Below are 24139 nucleotides of genomic sequence, written 5' to 3' on the forward strand. Positions count from 1 at the left end.
TTTCTGCTGCTTCGGACAAGAAAGCCAAACAACTCACGCTCACCGAGGCATCAACCTCAACAAGAAACGAAGTGAGTAGCCTACAAGATTGAAGCTGGTCAGATAACGAACGAGTAAATGAAAACAGAATGAGGCGGAGAAGTGTGTGTGTGTGGGGGGGGGGGGTGTGTGTGTGAAGTGTGTGTGTGTGTGTGGGGGGGGTGTGTGTGTGAGATTAAAATAGCCCAATTGCTTTTACAATAAATAAACATTGAATGTGTTTAATTGAATAGTAAAGGGGTTTAACGTTATTGGCGGTTTGTGTGTGAGAGAGAATAAATAAGACAGCCCAATATTTTAAAAAATTGTTATTCTTTTTTCTCACATATTTAGCATATTTCGCAACTTTCCGCATATTTCGCAACTTCCCGCAATTTCACAGCATAAAATCACATAAAAACCCCGCATGTTTAATCGCATAATCAAGGATTTTAGCCCGCATAATCGAGGATTTTTGCCCGCGTTTTTCTGGAGTGTCTAGTAAGGGCGGTAACACGAGCAATTTCTCTAAACATTTAGCAAAAGTGCACCACATTCAGACGGAGGAATGCACCGGGTTCGACTGTCTTTCTAGCAGCTCTGTAGCCCCATCCACGAGTAACTTTTCCACGTCAGGTGTTATGTATGCTAGCAGCAACACACAGAGTAAACTCAATTATACAAACATGGGTTAATGATTAGAGGTAACAGAGTTACTCTTTATTTTGTTAAAGTTTCAGCTATTCTGTTTACAGTTCTGTTATCAGATTATTTAATACATTTGTTAAAACATTGTTGTTTCTTTTGATGTGAAATATTATTTATTTTATTTAAATAAAAAGCAATGTTAATTTTGTTCACAATTTGTTAAGTTAATTGATTAATATATGTATTTTTGAATCAAGTATTCATCTTTATTGTCTTCATTGTTAGTTTCCACATGCCTAAAACAACCTCAAGCTAAATCAAAAAGTTGATGGCTAAATAAGAGCGTTTGAGAAATTGTGCAAGGCATGTAGTAATAGTCCGAATAGTCTATTAATCGTTTAATTAATCGATAGATTAATCGATTATCAAATTAGTCGTTTGTTGCAGCCCTATTGTAGTTATCCCATGTATAAATAAAACGTGTTATTCAGCAACCCTTGCAATTTGTAATTTTATTTTTGGTTGGTAGACCTCGGTGAGCTGGTCATTTCAAAAGTAGCTCACCAGCCAAAAAAGTGTGGGCACCCCTGGAGTAGATGATAAGGGCAAAAAGTTCAAAGTCAGACGGTAAAAGGATTAGGATTAGCGAATAAAGACCACTACTACTGAACACTAAACTACCCCCACTCAGGGCGGTCACTGTTTTATATTTGTCACTTTACCATATCATGTTCTGTTATCACAGTGCTTGACATTTAAGGGATCAAGCCGCGATGAATAACGCACATTGGATGAAGCTTGCGGCCTCTGCTTACTGCAGGTACTCGGGCTCTGTGCTGAGGCAGAGTTTTGACCACTGTACGCTGTTATTTTAAGACTGCTCCTACTGTACACTCAGGGTTTTTCCAAGGCGGCTTCTTAAGACTGAATCTATCTATTATATTATATATATTATTTATATTATAGCATAACAATTTATCCACATCAAATACATTCATACATTTTTTCTTTCTTTTTTTTCCCATAACATCTCATCTGTTTAAGCTGAATTGAGATTGACTACTAATCTACAATTGCACCAAGGTGTGCATATATGTACAATCTTAATTTACATGAATGATATTACCAGATCAGCAGCTCTTTGAATAGCTTCTAAAGTTTTCCCCTTAGCCTTACTAGCAGAAGCGATTGACAGCTCTGAGATTAGTAGGTCATGGAAGGATGATATCCATTGCTTAATAAATAAAGTATGTTGGAGTTTCCATCGTATTACAATTATCTTTTTGGCTGCTGTTAGACCAGCGAAGAGCACCCTTTTCTGATGGTTTAGTAGGTCAAGAGAAGAATCATCATTTAACAATACAATATTTGGGAGACAGGGTATGTGAACTCCAATAATCTCAGATACAATGTCAATAACTTGTTTTGGTTACATAGAAGGCATATGGGGCTTGGAATCATCCTTAATTGACAGTAGGGGTGGGCGATATGACAATATATATCGTCTCCACGATATTAGGTCTCCGAGATATGCCTTTTCAGATATCATATCTTTCGTGATACAGAGAGTCACTCAGTCATAGAATGTGAGTTCTGCGAGTGCTGCGAGTGCACCAGGGTAGGATTTTCGTGACGGCCGGTCTGGCCGTGAAGCCCCGAAAATAATTGTACGTCCTACGGCCACCATGGTCTGTGTGCCCCTGATACTGTTAAAATCTCGAAGTTGCTTTAAAAGCGTCAGAACAGTGTTTTCTGAACTACGTTCTGCTGCGTTCAAAACGGATGCAATGAGAATATTCTCACCCTAACCGCTGGAGTTTCACCGCGGCTGTCAGCTGTGTTTACTCCTGTCATTCAAACAGTACGGGCTGGAGAGGGGGTTTTTCATTATTATTAAACTGTGAATGTTCACTCCAAAAATTACAAAATATAATACAAATTAAGGTGCAGCATTTTGATGAACTGAAATAATCTATACTTGAACTGTACTGTACTAGTTTGATATTAGGACTTGTTTGTCATTGTATTTTCATGTTGATTTTAAGAAAAATTAACTTGTCCACATTACTTGCCGAAAGGGCAGATCTGTTGGCACTAACAATGTCTCATGCTGTGGAGAATACCCTCTCGCTAGGGACAGAGGTAGCAGATACAGCCAGGTAGCGCTTTGCTAACATGGCACTGAACTTTTTGCCAGTGGTGGAGGCTTAAATGCTAGTGGGAATTGGGTTTGCACTTCAGTCATTTTTCTTTTGGCCCCCGTGATATTCGCGTTCGGGTGATCCCTTTTCAAATGAGTGTGCAAGTTTGATGTATTGCCAGCCGCGTAATACATTTTAGTTGAAGAATGCCGACAAACAGCTTTGGTTCAGTCCACCTGTCTTTGTCCGTCATCCTTGTACTTAACTGCGAAACCAAAATGTTCCCAAACCGGAGACTTCAATGATGCTGGAGGATTTTCGAGCTCAACTTTATCTGCGTTCGCCATTTCGACAGTTCCCCAAACTACTGACAAAATTTGAACGCATCCCTGTGACCAGCTCTCATAGTATGCCTTTCGTCCAATGCAATTACTTGGTCGCTCTGACGCGTTGAACCCAATGTGAGCAAATAACACTGAACACTGCGACGCAGCACCTGAGATTACTTCCAAAACGTTTTTCACGTTCCCAATTTTTTTACCTTTAACGTTATATTCGTTAGGTACACACGTCTACCGACCCGAAGGGCCCATACCGAATGTTTTCGGTACGTATACCGTTACACCGCGTTCCATACTGCAGAGATGCCATAAAAAATTCCCATACATAATAACAGTTTATGAACAATTGGTGTGTTACGATGCCAATCTACAAAAAAATTGCACAATTTCTCCATGTTTCCACACGTTCACAGCTTGGCCAATAATTGGTCCACATGTATGCATACAGTCATTTGGCGACATGGCAGAAAATAAGACATCACCAAGTTTTAAGGGGATAGGTACATTAGTGCTTTCATTAATCCAGTTTTTCAAGGCTCGAAGCGTAAAGGAATAATAAAGAGTGAAACATTTTTATAAATTGAAATAAAAAATACATTTTTAAACAAGCGGTATGTTTCGAAGTAGATCCACGCGGCTGGCCAGTGAGTCACACCTACCGCCCGAGTTGCCTTGGCAAACACGCCTGGGCTGTGACCAGGGAAAATCAGAATGACTTGCACAAATGGAGGGCCGCCAGTATCAATGGCTCAAAGGGAAACAACACAATGTAAGCACAGTTAGCTTTTGGAAAGATAGAGGAAAAACATTTTGCCCAAATAGTTATTTAATGTCATTGTTTCCATTTCCCCTTTTCACTTGATAACATTGTGAGAAGTCGCAGGCAGGCAGCAAGACATGTTTGTTTCTCTGCAGCTCCAGCCTGTTGAATGCTTGCTGATGCCATTATAGCATTATCAGGCAACATATAAAGAAGTGTGTGTAGCCGCGACACGGTTGTCCTGTCACTGACTCGCTGTTCCCCTCTCAAAGTTAGTATGTCCAGCATGTTAAATAGTAGCCTGCTATGCCGAGGCTGCATAATAAACATTCTTTCTGCTAGTGTACAACGCTAGTATTTATACAGTCATGTGGCATATGTAACATGATAACTATGATTAGCATGCCGTTTTGTAGTCAGGATTAGATGCACTATTCTTCCCTCCATCAGGGACTAGGTCTACTATTGATGGTTGTTGTCTTTGTGAAACTGATGCACAGGAAATTACAGTGTACCCAGTATAATACCACATTACACCCAGTTTGTGATTGTCTCAAGATATAGATGGGCGTTTCACGTTTTTGAGTACTCGAGTATTTGGAAAATAATGTATTGTAAGAATAGCGTCCGAAATGAACACCCAAGCACAATTTTGGGTTAGTGTTGGTGTACCTCTGGGCTGCACAGACTGTAGAGGTGAGCCAACATAAAGAAATATCATATCCACAAATATTCAGACTTGATGCAATAATGACAGTCACTTCACTCTGGACAGTGCCATATAATAGACTATGTTGCATACATGTCAACTCACAAAAGGACTTAAAAACCATTTAACAATGCTATTACTGTAATCAAAATGTACCTCTTATTGTAATTTATTGATGAGTAAAAGCAAGAATGTTATCTGGAACTTCCTTGGTTAACACAGTTAATTAATGACCTGACAAATCAAGGCATTTAATGACATTGGATCAAATATACTGTAAATCCTTAATAGCCCCAAAACATCCCTGCACTAAATTGCAATATGAAATAGCCATGCATTTTATCTCAATGTATAGATGTATAATGTCATGTCATTCAATTCCACCTCACAGCTAGCCACACCTCTTATTTTCAGGAAAAACTGCTGACGGATGGCAATCCTTCTCCCTCCCCACCCGTGTTGTGTTTAATAATGAGCAACTTTCTATATTGTTGCATGTTGAGTTATTTGTTGCGTCACTTGCAATGTCACAAAGCGACTGTGGACATGTGTGCTTTCATTAGGAAGTTGACCGTTAACCTAAATCTTAAGGCTCTATAGAGTAAGTCGGCTAGAGGAAGTCATGCGGTGGTGGTCCTTTTGAGGGTTGGAGCCGACTGTACATTATGCTATAGGTTGTGCAAGCCGCTTGTTCTTTCCGCCTACTCTACCTAAATGCCACCTTTTTCCTGCTTATTGTTTAACCATCACACCGTTAACAATAAAATACATTTGGGTATTAGGCTGAGCACAGGCTTTCATCATTAATGGTCAGATATTTGCCTGCCCATTACCAGCTCTTCTTTAAAGTGTTTTAATCTTTACCACAGAAGGACAGTAGTCGCATGTGGCCAGCTGTGAGGTTGTATTTTGATAAACGGGGGCTCACAAGCAGTAATAAAGCATCTAATCAAATGTGATTTAATTCAGCTACATTTAATACTAACTTTGAGCACATGTTTATCTCTCCGTTTACTATGCCGTGACTGTCTAAGGAACTCCTGGACGTCATCCAAGTGGGGCTTTGAGAAAGAGGTCTTCTGTTTTTGACTGTTCGCAGCTGTAGAGTTGAAGACAGGGAGGATTTATGGTGGGTAGAGCATGATATAAAAATAATTGTGCATCACAAATACTATTAACAGTAAGTAAGTGATTTAGGATTATGAATATTGCATTATTTCAATACACATTTCAAAAGATATCGATGAAGTGATTCATCATAATTGGTCATTTAATAAATGATCCTGTGCCACTCCAGTCTCAGTGAGCTGAAGGTTGGAACTTTGCTCAAAGTGACACCTCTTCCACACACTTGTACGCAATTTTATTGAACTTTGACTCAAAATGGTTTTAATATATATCTATGTATTCATTTTTTCAATTGACGTTTTTTGCTGCGCTCAGTCTTCTACAACTGGCAACGAGAAAATATCAGTGACTGATCCAATTACAGAGTGAGTTTGCTTGGCACGATGTAGCCATTCACAGTTAGTAAACAAAACAGTACCAGTACTGTAGATATCTGCTCTGCTAGCTCTTGCTGAATATGAATATAAAAAACAGTGTTGAAGATTAGCTCATGCTCTCATTCTTCCTAATGTGTCAGCTTATCTTGTGTGATTTTATAACTTGTCTGAGTGTAAGAGTAGAAGCGGCTGGCTGTTTATATGAGTGGATCCCTGGCCCACGCCTTTACTCAATTCTCTTTCCAGAGTATTTGCGTAATGATACCAGAAACTGCTTGTGTTTCTGCTACAACATGTTACGGGTGAAGGGTAGCGCCGCTATTGTTCACAGCCCACAGTAAAGAAGAAAATAATAAACTAGGTCATTACTTTAAACATGGATTTCCTCTCGAGGCAGCACCTCTGTCTGACAGGTAAAACAGTGAGCTATCCCGGGGTGGTCCCAAACCGCCTAAGTTCCCACATTCCCCTGTGCTGTAAGGTCTCCATCCCGACTGTTTGTACCCGTGTTTGGATAAGCATCTCTTCTGTAAAGTGAGCAGACCACTTGCAGCTTTTCCTTTTTCGCTCCACCCAAGATCATGGCTTACATCAGTGTGCTAACCGGGGATGCACTGATGGCAGCACTGAAGTGATCGCTGTACAATAGCTGCCCACTGCTCCTAGTATAGACTGCTGGTACTAGGATGGGTTAAAGCAGAGAACACATTTCACTGTGTTTTCTGTGTGCTCTGCATGTGTGACCATTAAAGAGGGTTTCATCCCTCAGATTCTATCAATCAGGACAAACCATTATTTTAAGTTTTGTTTGGATTTTGTTGTTTGACAGCTGCCCTATTCAAACCACCAGTAATGAGCAGAATAAAGGCAATGCTTCATAAAATATGTAGTGTTGCTGTTATGATCAATTAATTAGTTGAACAATGATAGATTTAAGTAATTAATCAAACAAAAGTGTCTTTCTTTATCATATTGTCAATGAATCACACATTTAAAAATGTTATGAATTGACAAAATAATGATTTTGATATTTCTCCATTGCACAGTATTTTAGTTAGTAAACACAACAATGAAAGCAAATTCCTGAAGTAATTTTTCACAAAAGTATTTTCTTATAGCGTACCTCAGGAATGTGTTTTAGTCACATTACACTTTACAAATATTTTTTATCATGGTCGCACAGGGGCACCATGTCATGTCTCTAGTTTTTGCTGTTTCACCGATTAAGTGTTGGAGGCAAGAACATGCAATCAACTCTATTGTTAAAAAAAACCAGTTTACTACATTTTATATTCACGTCATTACAGAGGATTCTATTCAACATGTTGGATCTCAATGATTCACACATTGTGAATGGATAAACACTGAATGTAAAACATATTTTTTGTTGACAAGAAAACCTCATAATGTAAGCGATTGGACATTTATTTCTGCGTAATGGAACTGGAGCGGAACTTATGGTGGCTTTTTGCATGGGAACAGCAATGGTTTATAGTAAGCTTGAACCAATGGTAATGAATACAGTACATGGAGATCCCAGGTACAAAACTCTTTGTTGCATTTTGGCCTTTATTTGACAGGACAGTGTGGATATGGGGAGGTGAGATAAAGAGACATGGGTATCAGGTTATCCCGCAAAAGGGCATTTAAAGGCAGCTAAAGTGGTGCTGAGGCTTGCTCTTTGCGTCCGACCATTTGCGACAACAGGGCTGTTTCTTTAAACCTTTTGACACAGTTTTATAAATCCATTTGATTTGATAATGGAATTTGTATTATTTATGATTCTGTGGCAGTCGTGACAAAACTGCAAGTTTGGCACAGTTGGTCATTGGAAGCAGAAACACTCCACAGAATCACTCATTAAACATATGGTAGAGGTTTGCATTTTGGGCAAGGGATGGACATTCTTATCAGACAGCCTTGGTTAAATCACTGATTGTGTAAAAAGCATCATTATTTAATGCTACGGCAGCTGGTCTGGAGTTATTGTGCGTGCCTGCTAAGCGGTGTGTTGTTTTTATTCTGCTTTTTTCACAGACTGCACTAAAGTGTCACTTTAAGCTTTTCCAATTGCAATAGAAGGTGTTGTGTTACATACAAGATGGTTCCCTTTCTCCTGTGTTTTGAAAACAGTAAGTTATTTAGGTAAAGTGCTGGAATTTTGCTGCGCATCTTATTGGAATTGATATCAGCCAGTGAAGTATATTAACTTGTTACATTGGAGGCATGGAGATATCATTTTTATTGTAACTTAATATCCTTCTTAGGAATTGCAGCTTTTTAATATGAAATGTAAGCTTTGGTTTGTGATTAATATTACTCTGTGGAAACACCTGTACACAATCTTATTCTCTAACTGAACTGGGAATACTTAATACTACATTTAGAAAAGCAAAGTCCTATGTTTTAGCTAACCTTATATCTGTGGGTATAATCTAAAATGCAAAATATTAGTCTGACTTCTGCTTGTGTCTATTCATGTTTACGCTGGATTTATTTGAGTTTGGAGTTGCTGTTGTCTGAGACAAATTGAGAATCGGAAAAAAAAATAAACATCAGCACACGACTTGTGTGGAACAGATTAGTGTCTCCCAAACAGAGGGAATCACCATATAATCACCACACGGATACTAATGGATATTCATCAAATACGTTTTGAATTTTTAAATGTCTTTCATTCTGCATATCAACAACTGATTATAGTCTGAAATATTGCAGCAACCTTGGGGGTCTTTGTAATGACTGTAACTGTCACCGGTCTATTAGCAGTTACATTTTCTCATAACACAAAAATAGATTATAGTTACTGTCTAAAACTAACCCCAGTTCACTCTTGGTCTGTAAATGCCAGTGGGCCTCTGAAGCTGTGCCTGTGGAATGTAAACAAACAGCATGAAGAGCGAGGTCAACCTCCTAATGAGGGCCGCCGTGGAACTCAGAAGAATAAGTGGCTGACAGGAAGAAGCTCAAATGGGGATAAAGGCCAAAGGTGAAGATGCATAAAGAAGAAGTTGCCATGTTGGGATTAAGAAATCCTAAGAATTTCTTATTGTGGAAGAAGTTCATTTTGAGCAGGCACTGTTGAGATATTTAGTTCATAACAAGAATAAATCTCAATATGACATTTCGAGTTTGAAGTGGTGCCATCAGAGAAATATTAAGGAATAACATACTCCAATTCCAGTGACACTTGTGTTTTATTGTACAGAACCAGGGATTTGCTCCACATTTTGCCACCCTGTATGCAATGCTGCTGCATGTTTCCTCAAGGTCTTAGTGGCAAGCCATCTGTGGTTCTCTGACTGAAGATATGATCAAAAATGGTGTCCCTTGTACCTCGGCATGCTGGGTTCTCATGACCAGATCACATGAAAGTCAATCTGCACTTCATTCAAGGTCGGCATTTACAGATACTAGCTGATCTGCATTCCAGTCCCATGTGTTTTCTTGTGTACACTTTTGTGTAAGTTGTCACTGATAAGAATGTTTGATTTTGCCAAGTGCCGACCTGATCAAATGGCATATTGTTTCATAAACAAACTTGCTTTATTGTATATTTTAGTACGACACTGCCTGGCATGCTCTCAGGTGCATAGTTGAGCTTGTACTAGAGTTAAGCTTCTCCTGCAGTCGATTAACCTTTTCCTACAGTTTCAACAGCTGTGAATGAAAGGCGAAACTGCTGTGCACTCGTCTTTTTGCCAAGGCTCTCACACTTCACCTTCAGTCATCCCACACACATACACACACACACACACACACACACACACATCTGAGTCCACATATACACGCTGTTCCTAGCAGAGACTCTGTACCCATCTCCAGCCTTGCAGTGTGAGTCGAGCAGTTATGGGTAGGAGGGGCGACATAGCCGAGGATCAGCCAACCTTCCTCACGCTCTGCACGTAGCACAACCATTAAAATACTGCTTCCTCTGGAGGGAGGCCAGGAGTCAAAGTTTACAGCAGTTCACTCCTCTCTTTCTCTCTTCTGCTCCAGCCCCACCCCTCTGCTTTCTCCGTCTGTGCACCTCTTTCTCTCTCCCTCTCTTTTACACACACACACAGACACACGCTCATTCACACGAAAAGCTTACTCCGTACTTGCGTCTTACCGACAGGAAGCCCTTTGTCAGTTTGGCTCCCCACCCCCTTCATCCTTCTGTTGGAGTTGTGTTGCTTTGAAGGCCCTGATATCGTGCGCTGCAGTGTTAACCTGCATCATTCAAAAGACGTGAGCACAATGTGGACTGACGCAAGCAACTATGGTCAGATGAGCAGGAGAATAACAATCAGACGTATGTGTGATGGGGATCCTTTTTTTTTCACTAACTGAACTTGAAAATAATGTCCACGTTCAGATTTTGCAATACGGTTATTTTATAGGACATAAAAATATACCTTTCCAGAAGTATGAAGTCCAACAGATTTCGATTAATTATTCAGTGATTTTGTTCAAAACTGCAATCCAAAGATTTTGAAATGTAGCGCATCATATCGTTCGTCTGCAGACAAGATAGCCGCTCAAGATACAAACACACAAAGCAGGACATTATTTCACTTGGCACGAGACCAAGTCAAATAAAGTTTAGTCTGCTGTGAGTGTTTATAATAATGTTGCTATGCTATCGTTTATGTTGATCCAAGTGCACGGAAAAATGTGGAGGAACTTGCCTTTTGTTTGTCATATCATTGCTTAGAAGCTGTGCATGAGGGCTAAACCTGCCCTCTGCGTTTGTGCACGTTCGCCGCTCACCTCGGATCCCCTTTCAAGTTAGAAAACCCACACACAGTTGCATGGTGTCACACAAGTGTTGCTTGTAATTTCCAGTGCTTATAGTCCAACATGTTATATATACAATGTGCAGTTTTATCATTCGGCCAGTGCAAGAATCAGATGGATTGTTTTTCTTTTCAAAATGTACTGTTCCATGAAAGTCTAATTTCAAAGAAAAGTCAGGTGTGTGTGTGTGTGTGTGTGTGTGTGTGTGTGTGTGTGTGTGTGTGTGTGTGTGTGTGTGTGTGTGTGTGTGTGTGTGTGTGTGTGTGTGTGTGTGTGTGTGTGTGTGTGTGTGTGTGTGTGTGTGTGTGTGTGTGTGTGTGTGTGTGTGTGTGTGTGTGTGTGTGTGTGTGTGTGTGTGTGTGTGTGTGTGTGTGTGTGTGTGTGTGTGTGTGTGTGTGTGTGTGTGTGTGTGTGTGTGTGTGTGTGTGTGGCTGAGGCTGAGGCTGAGGCTGAGGGACTTTCTACGCTGTCTACGACAAGAAGTTTACAAGAGCTCATAGGGGTTCGCTGCCAACACCCAGGCAGATCATGCAAGTCTTAATAGAGCAGGAAAAGGCAAGGGGAAGTTGACGTGCTGCCTGATATCTCCGGTTTATTTTCTCAATAGTTTAAAGTTTATAATGGGGCAGCTGGGTTGTAAGCGACAACCGCTTGTATCAGTCTTGGTGCAGGTGAGGAGAGGACAATGCCATCTGGCTGTGCCAAGACTGTCTGCTGCATCCACGTCACAGGCCCACAAAGAGCAATCTGAGCTGCTTCCACTGCTCCGGGTCTGACTGCCTAGTGCAGGGGTCTGCAACCTTTTTGACCAAAAGAGCATTTTTGCTCCTTTTTCCCAACATTTTTTTTGCCTGGAGCCGCAAAACATATTTCATAGCTTGATAGCTAATAAAGTTGTATTTATTGTTATATCAGACAAAAACTACATTTTTTTTGCATTTATTAGGTTATGTATTACATTACATAAAACTGTTAACCTCTAATAAGAAACAAAGAACTCCTATAAGGAGAATTAAAAATAATACACAGGCCTACTTTAAAATAAATTAAACACAGCACTTGGTGAGTCCTCTGCACATTTGAAGGAAAAAAAATATTATTAAAATGGGCCCACTTTGAAATAAATAAAACATATAGCTGCACCCTAAAAATAGTTAAAGGTAGGGTAGGTAAGAATGGAGAAACCAGCTCGGGTGCGCTCGAATTTGAAAATACACAACCGGAAAAAATATGCCTCTTCCTTCAGACTTCCTCACAGAGCCCCTCCTCCAACACACACGAACGCGCACATGACCAATGAGGGCACGAGATAAATGTGTGCGCAGATGGAAGGCTGACAGGCTGACAGGCAGGTAGGCCATCCAGTTATTTTAGCCGGGCCGGCTCAGATGATTGGTCGTGCTTTTTACAGCGTTACGGATTCCAGAGATTAATTTTTGTATGTATTTATTGTCAAAGCATTTAATATATTCATTGCTATCGGGATGTTAAGAGCATTCCCTGGAATATAACAAAAAGTGTTTTCTGAAATAAATTACATACCCCATTGAATTATGACTGAAGATCGTTAGCTGTCTTCCTCTCCGTGTTGTTCCCATTGTTTCTCGATACGTAAAGGCTGCAGCACCTTTGAAAACTTCTCTCTACATATCAAACATACCGGTAAACCAGCATCGTTTGCTGTGAAAGCATATAACTCTGTCCACACAGAATTAAATCCTGTGTTCCTCCGGTACATTTCTTTGATTTATCCATAGTTCGCTCATCGAGCCGGGGGTCAGGTTATTCACCCGCAGGAAAAGGCGCTCGTGCGGGACCGTAGCAGGATGTGACGCATATTTTAGTTGACCTAATTAAAACCGTTTTGTTTTTTATTTATGTGTCACAGTATCACCTCAAAATACAAGATACGAAACATTTTCAACCATGCAACAAAATATAAATAGTACTACAAATACTTTTATTTTATTTCCTTCTTATTTTTTGTCTAAGCTCAAGGGAGCCAGAGCAGAGTGCTTAAAGGGCCGCATGCGGCCCGTGGGCCGCGGGTTGCCGACCCCTGGCCTAGTGCTACACTTGGCAGCAGCATTAGACATAAACACACACGATTTTAATGCAATCTTCAATGTTCCTTCTTCATGTTAATGCAGTACTAACTGTTTCATGACAAAATGTATGATGTATAATGATCTAGAAGTTGAATGCATTGTGCTTTCTGGGCATCTGTTTTTTACTAATCATGCTTTTTTTCCCTTCTTGACTTCAGGCAATGGTGGCATGTTACCCTGGAAACGGCACAGGATACGTGCGCCATGTGGATAACCCCAACGGCGACGGACGCTGTGTCACATGCATATATTACCTTAACAAAGATTGGACTGCCAAGGTATGTGAGTGTGAGGAGGAAATTATGGTAATTATAACTAGATGATGATGTGATTAGATTGGCTTGTTTCTCATTTGCTGTGAAAAATGTATTCAATTTATGATTTGAAATGATCAGTGAAAAAAAAATCAAATGAAAGGCAAACAGGCCATGTGTATCCTGTTCACTTTCCAGTTGGTCTTCCTGTCATAAGCTTATGACAAGTCAGCGTAGTTCTTGTCTAAATGGCATTGTGGTCTTCCTCCATCCTGTTTTGTATTCACACCAAGCTGAGTCAGCAGTAGAGGTTACGTGTCAGGACGTGATCATTTTCCCTGTTTGATAATCTCATTAATATGCTGAAATATGCGCGCGGCTGCTAGGGAGCGCCAGCCAGGTACCAAAAACTTTTTTAAAATAATAATAAGTAGCGACCGGTTTTTATTTATTTTTTTATGTGGGTTTGTAGTATTTATGTTACTGTCTGTTCAATAAAGGTGTATTTAGCTAAATCTGGAGACATTGCCACTATGTACCAGGCCTCAAGAGCCTTTCTTGTGCTGGCAGACACATAGAAACATATTGGCGGGGCGCACTTCGCACCCGCACACACAAAAAGATTCCACGCGATGCACGCTCACATTTTGCTGGGTGCCTTAGCACCGCTGCTATGATTCCATCCTAGGGGAAACACTGTGCAGAGATACATCGACACCCAATGCTAGTGCCTCCATGCTTCCTTCCATACATCAACTATTTCTCCTGCAGGAAACGTAGGGAGATTAAAGCGAGAACTACTTCCTAGAACTTCTTCATAGTTAAATTACTCAATATCACATACAGATTGGTTGCAAAGCCAGCCTTACCCAAGGATGCTACACTTGGAAAAAAAAGGTATTTTCAGAGGTCCAACTGAACCATAGCACTTAAGAAATAGGCCTAGGGCTGCTTGATTATGGCAAGAATCATAATCACGATTATTTTGGTCAATATTGATATCATGATTATTAATACTCACAACCTGGCCGAGGGGGCTTTTAGGGAGGGGCGAAAGCCCACGCGCGGGCAGAATGTATAACGCAAGACAAATTGAGAGCATCATTGCGAAAGGGAATGCAGCAAAATAATAGTTTTATTTAGATTACGTTGTTTTCGTAATCGTTACGAGCCAAAATCGCTATCGAGATTAAAATATGATTAATTGCACAGCCCTAAATAGGCATTGCTAAGGTCGGCGTCTTTTTGGGCCGTTTTTAGTTTCAACTTTTCTTTGGTTGAATGTGATGGTGTCCCCGCTGTCAAGTAGAAGAAAGGTCAAGTCAGGGTCCAAGTCTTTATCTGTTTGGGTCCAGCATACATTTTTGGACCCATGATAACCTCTACCTGATGGCACTACCATGTCATACAGCAACCAGCACTTGTGGAGGGGACTAACACCTGTGCCCTTTCTCCCAACCTCTGGCTTTTCAAACCCCATTGCTTTTGTGTCAAAGTTGCAAAAAGGGTCAACTGCAGGAACCGAATCGACCCTACTGGACACAGCATGGGATTGAAAGATGAAGGTAATTTGTACCACAAGCTCACCTTCTCACCAGAGATCATCATGGCCACTCTCAGCCTTTATCTGATTCTGTGGTCAGCGTCGCAAAGGTCCCTATTCATCACACAACTGACAGGGCCACGGGAGGATGCAGTTGTTGAACATACTAAAGCAAAACGCTAAGGAACTCTGATCCAGCGGGTGCATCAGGACAAAAGGGCTGGAGAAAATGAGTGATCATTTCTTGTGGCCATGTCAACCACATGGCTGCTGAATGGGATGGGAGTCAGAGAACGCTCCCTCCATTAGGCCATCAAGTCACTTGAAGGATGCTGCCAGGCAAAAAGTGACGCAATTACCCCCTAAACCTAGGGCTGCTCGATTATGACAAAAATCATAATCACGATTACTTTAGCCAATCACGATTATTCATTGACTTTGAAAACATCCATTTATTGAACGTTAAAAAAAATCTAAATAACAATCTGAGCAGTATTTTTTTAACAGTTGAATACCCTGAACTTTAAGTATAATTCAACGGAAAAACCGATAAAACTAAATAATTATACATTTATATCTCCATTTAAATAAATAATATCAAAATAATAAATACCAATAAAGAAGATCAACAAACATTTTGGAGCGCACTTCCACAAGCTACTAAACATATATAAATATGATGACTAATGTCACTCACTGCTACACGCAGTACTCTTATTTTGGTGACCCCTTATCCGGAAACAGGAAGTAGCTAAGAGGCTCCAGCTTGACGAGGTTAGTGAAAGTTGACTGAACACTAGAGACCGGAGAATAAAGACACAGCAACTAAACCTTCCCTTGTAACGTGTTTATATAGATTTATTAAACAGACTGCAGTCACAACACAACCTGGCCGAGAGGGGTTTTAGGGAGGGGCGAAAGCGCACGTGCGGGCAGGATGTATAACGCAAGACAAATTGAGAGCATCATTGCGAAAGGGAATGCAGCGAAATAATCGTTTTATTTCGATTACGTTGTTTTCGTAATCGTTGCAAGCCAAAAAACGTAATCGAGATTAAAATACGATTTAATTGCACAGCCCTACCTACACCTCTTAATAAGTGATTGCCAATTACAAAACAGGCATTTAAAACCTAGTCCTTTGAGCTTAACCTCTATGCTTTCTGACCAAATTAGCATTTAAAACTATTCTGCTACTTTTTTGCACTTTGTTTTGGTCAAGAATCATTCATATAATGGTCAAATATATATTTAATTTGAAAAAGGTTCTCAATATGATTTCCTAACCTAGCACACTTAATGTGAAAGGATGAACTTAAGAGCACAAGCTTACTAAACAAAATGTTCACCAATTTGTTTTTAGCCTCAGACCCCCGCTGGGCTCCACATGTCTATCACTACATGCATGAAGGAAATATAGGTTACCTTATAATGTGCTTCAGGTGTCTAACGTACATGTTGTAATTGTATTGGTTAAGTAAGTCACCTTGTGAATACGGGCGGACTAACAGGATGCTGCACACCAGGATGCTGCACACCAGGAAGCAGCGACATTCTTTCTAAGGGAAAGCAGCAACTGCAAGGTGGGAGGATGGCTTTCATGCTTCTGTGAGGAGCCAGCCTCATGACAAGACACATAACTAGACAAGAGATTGTATTCCACACTTCCTCACATACTTGACCTCCATGCCTGCATATGGAAATGACGTAGATACAGGAAACTCTGTTTTGCCTCCTGATGATGGTTTGTGAGAGTGTGAGACCATGCAGTAGTCTGTCTTCTGTCTGAGCCACTAAACAGAGGATGAACATTATTAGCTCTCATCAAACAATCAGTAAAGGCTAAGATGATGAGAAAAAATAACATAAACCCCTAATTTAACGTTGACAGCATAATCACTCGGCTTGTTTGGCGTGTATAAGGTGTTTTGTCTTGCTACGTAGACTACGAAGTTACTGCTCCCTCATCTTTAAAATAGCCAACAGAATCAGATGTCATTGTCTTCAACCTTATACTTGAGCCACCTTTGTTATAACCTTAACAGTTTTAAACCTCGTGAAAACATTTGGCTTAGAAGGACTAATAATGACAGGTTTGGTTGTTATGACTTTATATCCTAACAATTTCTACTAACTTCGATTTGACCATTATTTCATAAACCGCAAAGAAGACAAACAAGAAGGTGGAAAAAGTGAACTATGGACTATCCATCTGAAGGGTGGTATGCTCACTGTGTAGAACTGTTAAAAAGGCTGGCCTTATTATGATGAAAATGATCTGAACTTTGGATTTCAGATATAATGTCACGTCAGATAATACACAAACATTTGAGGTCATTTGGGTAACACAGCAAAAAAAAAGACTATTTAAAAAAATAAACAATTTTAAAAGGGGTAAAAGTTCAACATAATAAGGATACTATTAATTATATTTGGTCACCAGCCAATATTGGGGCTTTTTGTCTCAAATACATCAAACAATCCTATTTGTATGCAAATATTCTACTGTTAATGCATTGTTCATCAGTTGGGTCTGAGGGCCTTTATGTTAAATCAACTAAGCGGTTGCATGATTTCTATTGTTATGTTCATGCACAGGCTTCAATCATTCCAACAAGCCATGTTTGGGGACCCCTTTGGACTATTAAAGGATTCCTATCTGCTCTCTGATTGGATGTTTCTTTGGCGTGTGATGAGCTGTAATTTGTAGAATGTGGTTGCCTGGATACTGGGGCTCTGTTGAAATGTTCAAGTTCAGTTGTTCCAGTTATTTACCCCCAATTTTCCACTTCTACACGTCTATTCAAAACCATTATGAAATGTGTTGGTGTCACGTCAGCTGTGAGTACACTAAATGTATATTTCAGCTCAGATGGCACAGTAGGTCCATATGGTTAGTTGTAAACAAATCTTTGAATGTTTCCTGTGCACCCATGTGACAAAGATAAAAGAAACAAGCAACTCCGAAGGGAGGAAGAAATATACAGGCATTAAAGTGAAAATGAATAATGAATCAGTCATTGGGAGTTTTTCGTACACATTTAAATGTACAAATTATCTTCGAATCATGCTTTAAACTTCACCTCAATCAAGGAAATCCTGTTCAATTCTAACATTTATAATTACCCTGATTAGAAAGTGATGGCTATTTCCTTAAACACTGCACTTAGATAACACATACAATTCTGTCAGTTGCAAAAGTACATGGGCAACATTTTTGCTGCATAATTTCAATCGATACAAAAGGTACTCTTGCTCAGGATTGTAGGAGGGGGGAGGTGGGAGTTTTACCCAGCGTGCATTTGGTCAGCGGCAAGGACAGGTCACCACTCTATTAGAGCTGACACGTGCTGTGGAGACATGCAGACACTTTCACACCCTTTATGCCATGCATTAACAGCCATGGTTACAGTTCTTGGAGATCAGTTGTCATCATTCATGACATTTCCTCCAGAACTAACCAACATTACTCTCACACATGGCATTAATGACATTGTCATCAACTCTATTTTGGTCTTTTCACTAATAATGTGCCCTCTCCTGTTCTGATGGTGGGTCTTAGGGCTTTGTAGAACTGTCCACTCGCAGTAAAGTTATATTTATAATTGTGCAATAATCCACAAGAAGCCATGATTTAGAGTGACTCTGTTACATACATACTTTTCTAAATAAGATGTGTATTAATACAACAGCAAAACTCCACAAACAGCTACTTTGTTAGAAATATAACAGAAGAACAACTGGTGGGTCAAATTGAAACTCTTTCCAGTTACCTTGCTGAGGAGCTGCAGCCGTTAGAGTTTCCTTGGAGTTTTTCACATCCAAAGCTATCCCGTGTTTTGCTAGTTGAGTGCTTTTAGCTAGCAGCATTAGGAGATGTTGTGTTTGCATTTGCAGAAACACGGTTCTAGGACGGTGAACAGTAAATGAGAAGACTAAAAACTATAACTCTTTATGTCTTACCTGCCTTGTGTAGGGAATTTAATTCCAATGGTGGAATTGTAATTATAGCTGGAGTGTGGGACTTGTACATATAAATGAACATCTGTTACATTCGATGCTCATTAAGCTTATGGCCACCAAGCTCTGTGTGTTTTGCTGTATATCAGAGTAGTGGTTTTTGTGGTGTCCAACCGCACTTACCTCTGCAGTCCAGCTCACTGTAACTCCAGCGCCCTCAGGACCACTTTGTTCTCCTCACACATTTGTTATTATTTAATCTTTCCACTGAACGCAGAGTTAATGTGGTTTTACCTGGAGCTTTACTCTGTTTTCACGTCTTCTCCCATATGGTAATTACTCTCCCTGCCAGAGGGGGGAGACAAGTCTGCACTCCAGCTTTTACAATGTAAACTATGATATAGAGAGGTAATGAATAGATGTAAATACATTGCAGAAAGAAAACAGATGTCTTTTCAAAGGTTTAAGATGAAATGTTTTCAGGTGTTTAGACGCTATTGGATTTTATAACCATTTGGATTTTCTTTATAAAAATAAAAAAAACCTCATAGGTCAGTATGTTTCCATTTTGGTTTACAGCATAGTTTAACTGCTTGTACCCAACTTGAGTTTTAAACTGCATCACATCTTTATTGCAACAGGTTGTCATTAGTCCAACTCAGCCTGATGTGGGTCATGTCCTGCAGGCGGGGGTCACCCTGTGTTCACTCTTCATTTACAGGCCGCCACGCCGCACGATACCACCAATTTGGATTTTGCGTGCAGACAAACAATTGATCAAATCAGTAGTGCTTGAGCTGCTTACGTGTCGCAGGGAAAAAAAACATTTGTCCTGTCTTCTTTGACCCTATTGTGCTTTTATTTCGTCTTGTCACACCACCGGCATTCCCCCTCATTGAAATGAGTATAAATGGGAATAGCATCACTTTTTTTTCAGACAGGGTGTGAACCCATTTGCTCTCCCTAGTTTGCGTGTGAAGAGAGGGGCCTATCATATCAGCTGTGTGAGAGTTTAAGCGGCACGCTTGCAGCAATCTGCTTTTTCACTCTCCAGGTCCTTTATCCAACTAGAGCAGTTTTCCTGTGGGTTATTCTTCCTATCCCTCCACAGGAAAGCCAGCCCCCCCCGCCCGCTGCTGCTGCTTCCGATCCTGAGCTTTCCTCCTAGCCTTTGGAGTTGGACAACCCTTTTTCCTAACATTGTCCTATGTTGATAATTTGAAAAGCCTGACGGGAGATATATTTAAGTGGTCCTTTTAGAAGTAATAGTGCAGTTACTCCTTTCCTTGAATGTCTGATGTAATGATGAACATGACAGATGCTTCACTTAGTGCAGTGGTTATCAAACTTTTTCTGTCAGGCCCCCCTTTGGAGAAAAAAAAAAGTCAGGCCCCCCCCCCCCCCAACACAAATAGTCACGTAATGGGCCAAGTTTACATTTATTAAAAATACATCAATATGAATGTGAGCAATCCTTTCAAAACCTTGCTAGAACAGTGATAATAAAACAATGCTCCATAAGTCTATAAAAACAATTGTGCAATCCCTTTGCTAGAGCAATAAGTTATAATACTTTGCCACTTTGCAATCTGTGCAAGAAAAATGAAAAGAAAGGAAATGCTGATATTTGGCAAGAAAGTGTGTCTTATCACAGCATTAGTGGCTGCAATGAGCCTGTTTTGCACTGCACATTTCTTCAAAACGGGAATGCAGGCTCAGCGGCGGCGCCAGAGATTTTCTTGTTGGGGTGCTGTGGGGTAGCTTGACGTTTCATAGAGACTGCTCAAACATGTAGGGTTTCCCATTAATGTACCGGGCGCTACAGTGGAACTTTCTACTGCAACACTCCCCACGAAAAAAAACACAGTACACCCGCGACTGTTGCAATCAGTGGCGTCGCCTGGCCTTTTCTGTAGCCCCGGACAATTCTTCCTCAATAATATAATACATTAACCGTGCTTTAACTGAACCTCATCATGACACTAGAGAGGACGGAAGGATTGTAATTTCCCGTGTTCAGTGAATGCAACAGAGGCAAGCACCGGTGCCTGCAGGGACCGTGTTGTGCATCTGGTTAGCTAGCTGCACTAACGGACATAAGGAGCTGTTTGTTCCACAACAAGCTGGAGGAGAGTCCTCTCCTCTCAGACCGAGAGGCTCAGGTGAGCTAAAGGACTCTCTGAGTGTTTAGATAGTTAACTTTAGTCGAAGTTATCTCAGTGGGTCTCAAACGGTTTGGTCACTCACGAATTATGTAAAGGGACACCTTCATATGATCATTATAGTTATAAAACAATAAGAGAATAAATGAAAAACAGGTATGAAATACTATATGACAGTCAAACAAGAATACAGTTTAAAAGGGTGATTTGTAAAATATCCATAAAGAAAAAGTACATCTGTTTACAGTTCTGTTTCAAATGGGTGTTGAGAGATGTATCCATAGATCTCTTAATTTTGCTCTCAATGTGCACCAGATTGATGCATTTAACTTCAATATTTAAAACAAATCTTCCCGGTGATTTTTTTAAATCACTCCCCTTTTAAACTGTATTCTTGTTTTACTGTCATATAGTATTTCATACCTGTTTTTCATTTAACCTCTTATTTTTTTATACCTATAGGCTAATGATCATATGAAGGTGTGCCTCGGAAATAATTGTTTACATTAATCGTGACCAAACCGTTTGAGACCCACTGAACTGAGATAACTTAGACTAAAGTTAGGACTCTCCTCCACCTTGTTGTTGAAAAAGCTCCTCATCCGTTAGCGTAGCTCGCTAGCACCAGAAGCTAACAACAACGATCTCCGGTACCGGTGCGCTCTCTCTCTCTCTCTCGCTCTCGCTCTCGCTCTCGCTCTCGCTCGCTCTTGCTCGTGCACGCACACAAAATGGCTCGTTCCACACACACACAGAGCCGAGCTTGAATGAAACACAGAGACCCAGACGTACTTGTACTGTAGCATATTATTTTCTAATAAATATTTTTTGAAATTATGAATTCTTTTGTTCCTTTTTTTTTTTTGTCATAACAATTTTTCGTCCTGGTCTCTTGTGCCGCCCCTGTCATGCCTCTGCGCCCCCCACTTTGAGAAACACTGACTTCGTGTTTGCTTCCTACAGTCTCTCCTAACCTTCCTGTCATTGCTTTGTGCTGATTTGCACACGTAACAGAGTTTTTATTGTTGTTGTTCTCTTCCAGGAACACGGTGGCCTTCTCCGAATCTTCCCAGAAGGGAAGGCCCAGTTTGCCGATATCGAGCCCAGATTTGACCGCCTGCTCCTGTTCTGGTCTGACAGACGGAACCCTCACGAGGTTCAGCCCGCCTTCGCCACCAGGTCAGCATCCAGTCTGCACACTGCACACGATCAGATCATCTGGCCTGATGTGCTGTGACCCATTGCTCTAATTGTCTCCGCAGGTATGCCATCACGGTGTGGTATTTTGACGCAGATGAGCGAGCCAGAGCTAAAGAGAAGTACCTAACGGGTAGGTTCATGTGTACAAAATAGGGATGTCTCAATACCAGACGAGTCGATACCAATACCAGTACAATTAAAAAAAAAAAAAAAAAAAAAAAAAAAGTATCTATATCAATAGGATATCCCAGTAAAAAAATTAAATAACAGAATATCCCATGTACTTCTAAATCAGGGCTCGACATTAACGACTGCCCGATGGCCCGGGGCCATCTAGTATTTAGCTCGGGCAATGAAGCCTCACCTGCTGGTTGCCCGATCGGGCAATCTATTATGCCAGTATCATGCAGCTTGTGGATCCAGTAATGAGTGACCCGACAGTAAAACTAAACATATCTATAACTAGTTTAGGTAGTTTGAGAGGTCATTAAAATAGCTACGTGTGATATTCTAACCTGAAGTGTGTGTTTTTGTTCAGCTCACCAATGCATGTGATCATGCAGAGCTGCGTGTCGTCTTGTCAGTAGCAGCTGATCTCTCTCTCCCGTCAGATTAGACTTCACTCGCGTTTATGTCCATATCGATCAGATCCAGCTAGTTCTAGCTAATGATATGACTACCTGCTTATTAAAAGACACCTAAACAATAAGTGTCGCTATGCAACTGGGTGAGGCCACAAAGTATAACGCAGCATTATGCATTTGTGTACATGCCCACCGGAATCCCGAGGCATTACCAACAGATCAACGCACAATCAACCCATACAGGACATCTCTCTCTCCACATTAAGTGTTAGACATTATAATTGACTCTTCTTGTCTGTCACATACTCTTCTTGTCTGTCACATAAGTGGCGCAACTGAAGCGGTATTGCGCTAAAGGGAAATTATTTTGACCGGAGAGATTTAGATTTGCCAGCTAACGGGAACTCTGACGTCGCCATTTTGTGTGCTTCGCGGATGCGCTCGGCTCCTCTCGACTGCTGCTCGGGTCTGCTCGGTCAGCTTCCGGATGAGGAGGCATTCGTTCGACCAACTTACAGTAGATAACATTACAAACATTTTTAACAGGGGCCACAATAGTGTAAATAATATTTGTTTTGGCAGTTACAACTGAATGTAATGTTTTCTACTTTTTTACATCTGGGAAGGCATTTGCCTTCATCAGATGGAAAGTGTCTTGACTCTTGACCCACAACTTAAGTATTTCTTATAGCTATGCAGGGCATGCAAGCAAACAAACACAAACAAGAACAAACAAACAAGTGAAATGAAGAATAAAATTGACATTGTACAATATAGTATTGTGCTGGTTCATCTTATAATTCAGTCTAGAGAATGCACCAGACAGCATAAGACCTGCAACAATCTAAATGTTCTAGGGAAGGCCCCCCAAACCCTTTGTGCGTCATTTAGTCAGCGCGCATTTTTCAGGGCAGTCTCTATTGGGCTCAGGGCCATCTGTAAATTAGCTTAGATGGCCCACAGGGCCATCTCCCAAAATCCTTACTGTCATGCACTGTAAATACACTCATTTTTTGATTGTTTACATACTGGTTCCTGTTAGCAAGCTGAAAGGTTATAAAACCCTCTCTAATAAACCTTTTTTTTTTTATTTCTGTGAATGTTTCTTTTTCCAAACGACTTGACAAAACCTGTGATTTACAGGACTAAGATGTAACACATTATGATACTTTTATAACTTAGCAAAAACATTTTTTACTGAATAAAGCGTGAATGGACCATAATGCAACTCTATGGAACCTCACCTGCTGCTAACGGCTAAGGTTAGCTAGCTTTCCTCCTGCCCATTTCAACACAGATTAGTTGTACACAGTAGCATTATCAGGGGGGAAAAGTGTGTCAATGGTGAGTTCACTGTCCGGGATGATGGTACTAAGGATTTTTACTGTAACATCACTTTTTATATCATTGGCATCAATTTTGTA

At 40.5% G+C, this 24139-nt stretch overlaps 1 protein-coding gene across 5 annotated transcripts in view; it reads left to right on the forward strand.

The window, feature by feature from the left end:
• The window catches only part of egln1a (egl-9 family hypoxia-inducible factor 1a), a 29510-nt gene that overhangs the window by 4696 nt on the left and 675 nt on the right, over positions 1-24139 (forward strand). Inside the window, exons 2-4 of one of the 5 annotated variants that reach the window (XM_079691047.1) lie at positions 13171-13317; positions 14763-14831; positions 21974-22111. In XM_079691047.1, the coding sequence (XP_079547173.1) occupies positions 13171-13317; positions 14763-14822 (207 nt within the window). In that variant the 3' untranslated portion in view covers positions 14823-14831; positions 21974-22111. Of the gene's footprint in view, positions 1-13170; positions 13318-14762; positions 14832-21973; positions 22112-22193; positions 22262-24139 lie in introns of those variants that run through there. The other 4 variants (XM_079691048.1, XM_079691044.1, XM_079691045.1 and 1 more) reach the window with 4 other exon arrangements.

The sequence above is a fragment of the Notothenia rossii genome (assembly GCF_949606895.1).
Source record: "Notothenia rossii genome assembly, chromosome: 6".
Taxonomy (NCBI): Eukaryota; Metazoa; Chordata; class Actinopteri; order Perciformes; family Nototheniidae; genus Notothenia; species Notothenia rossii.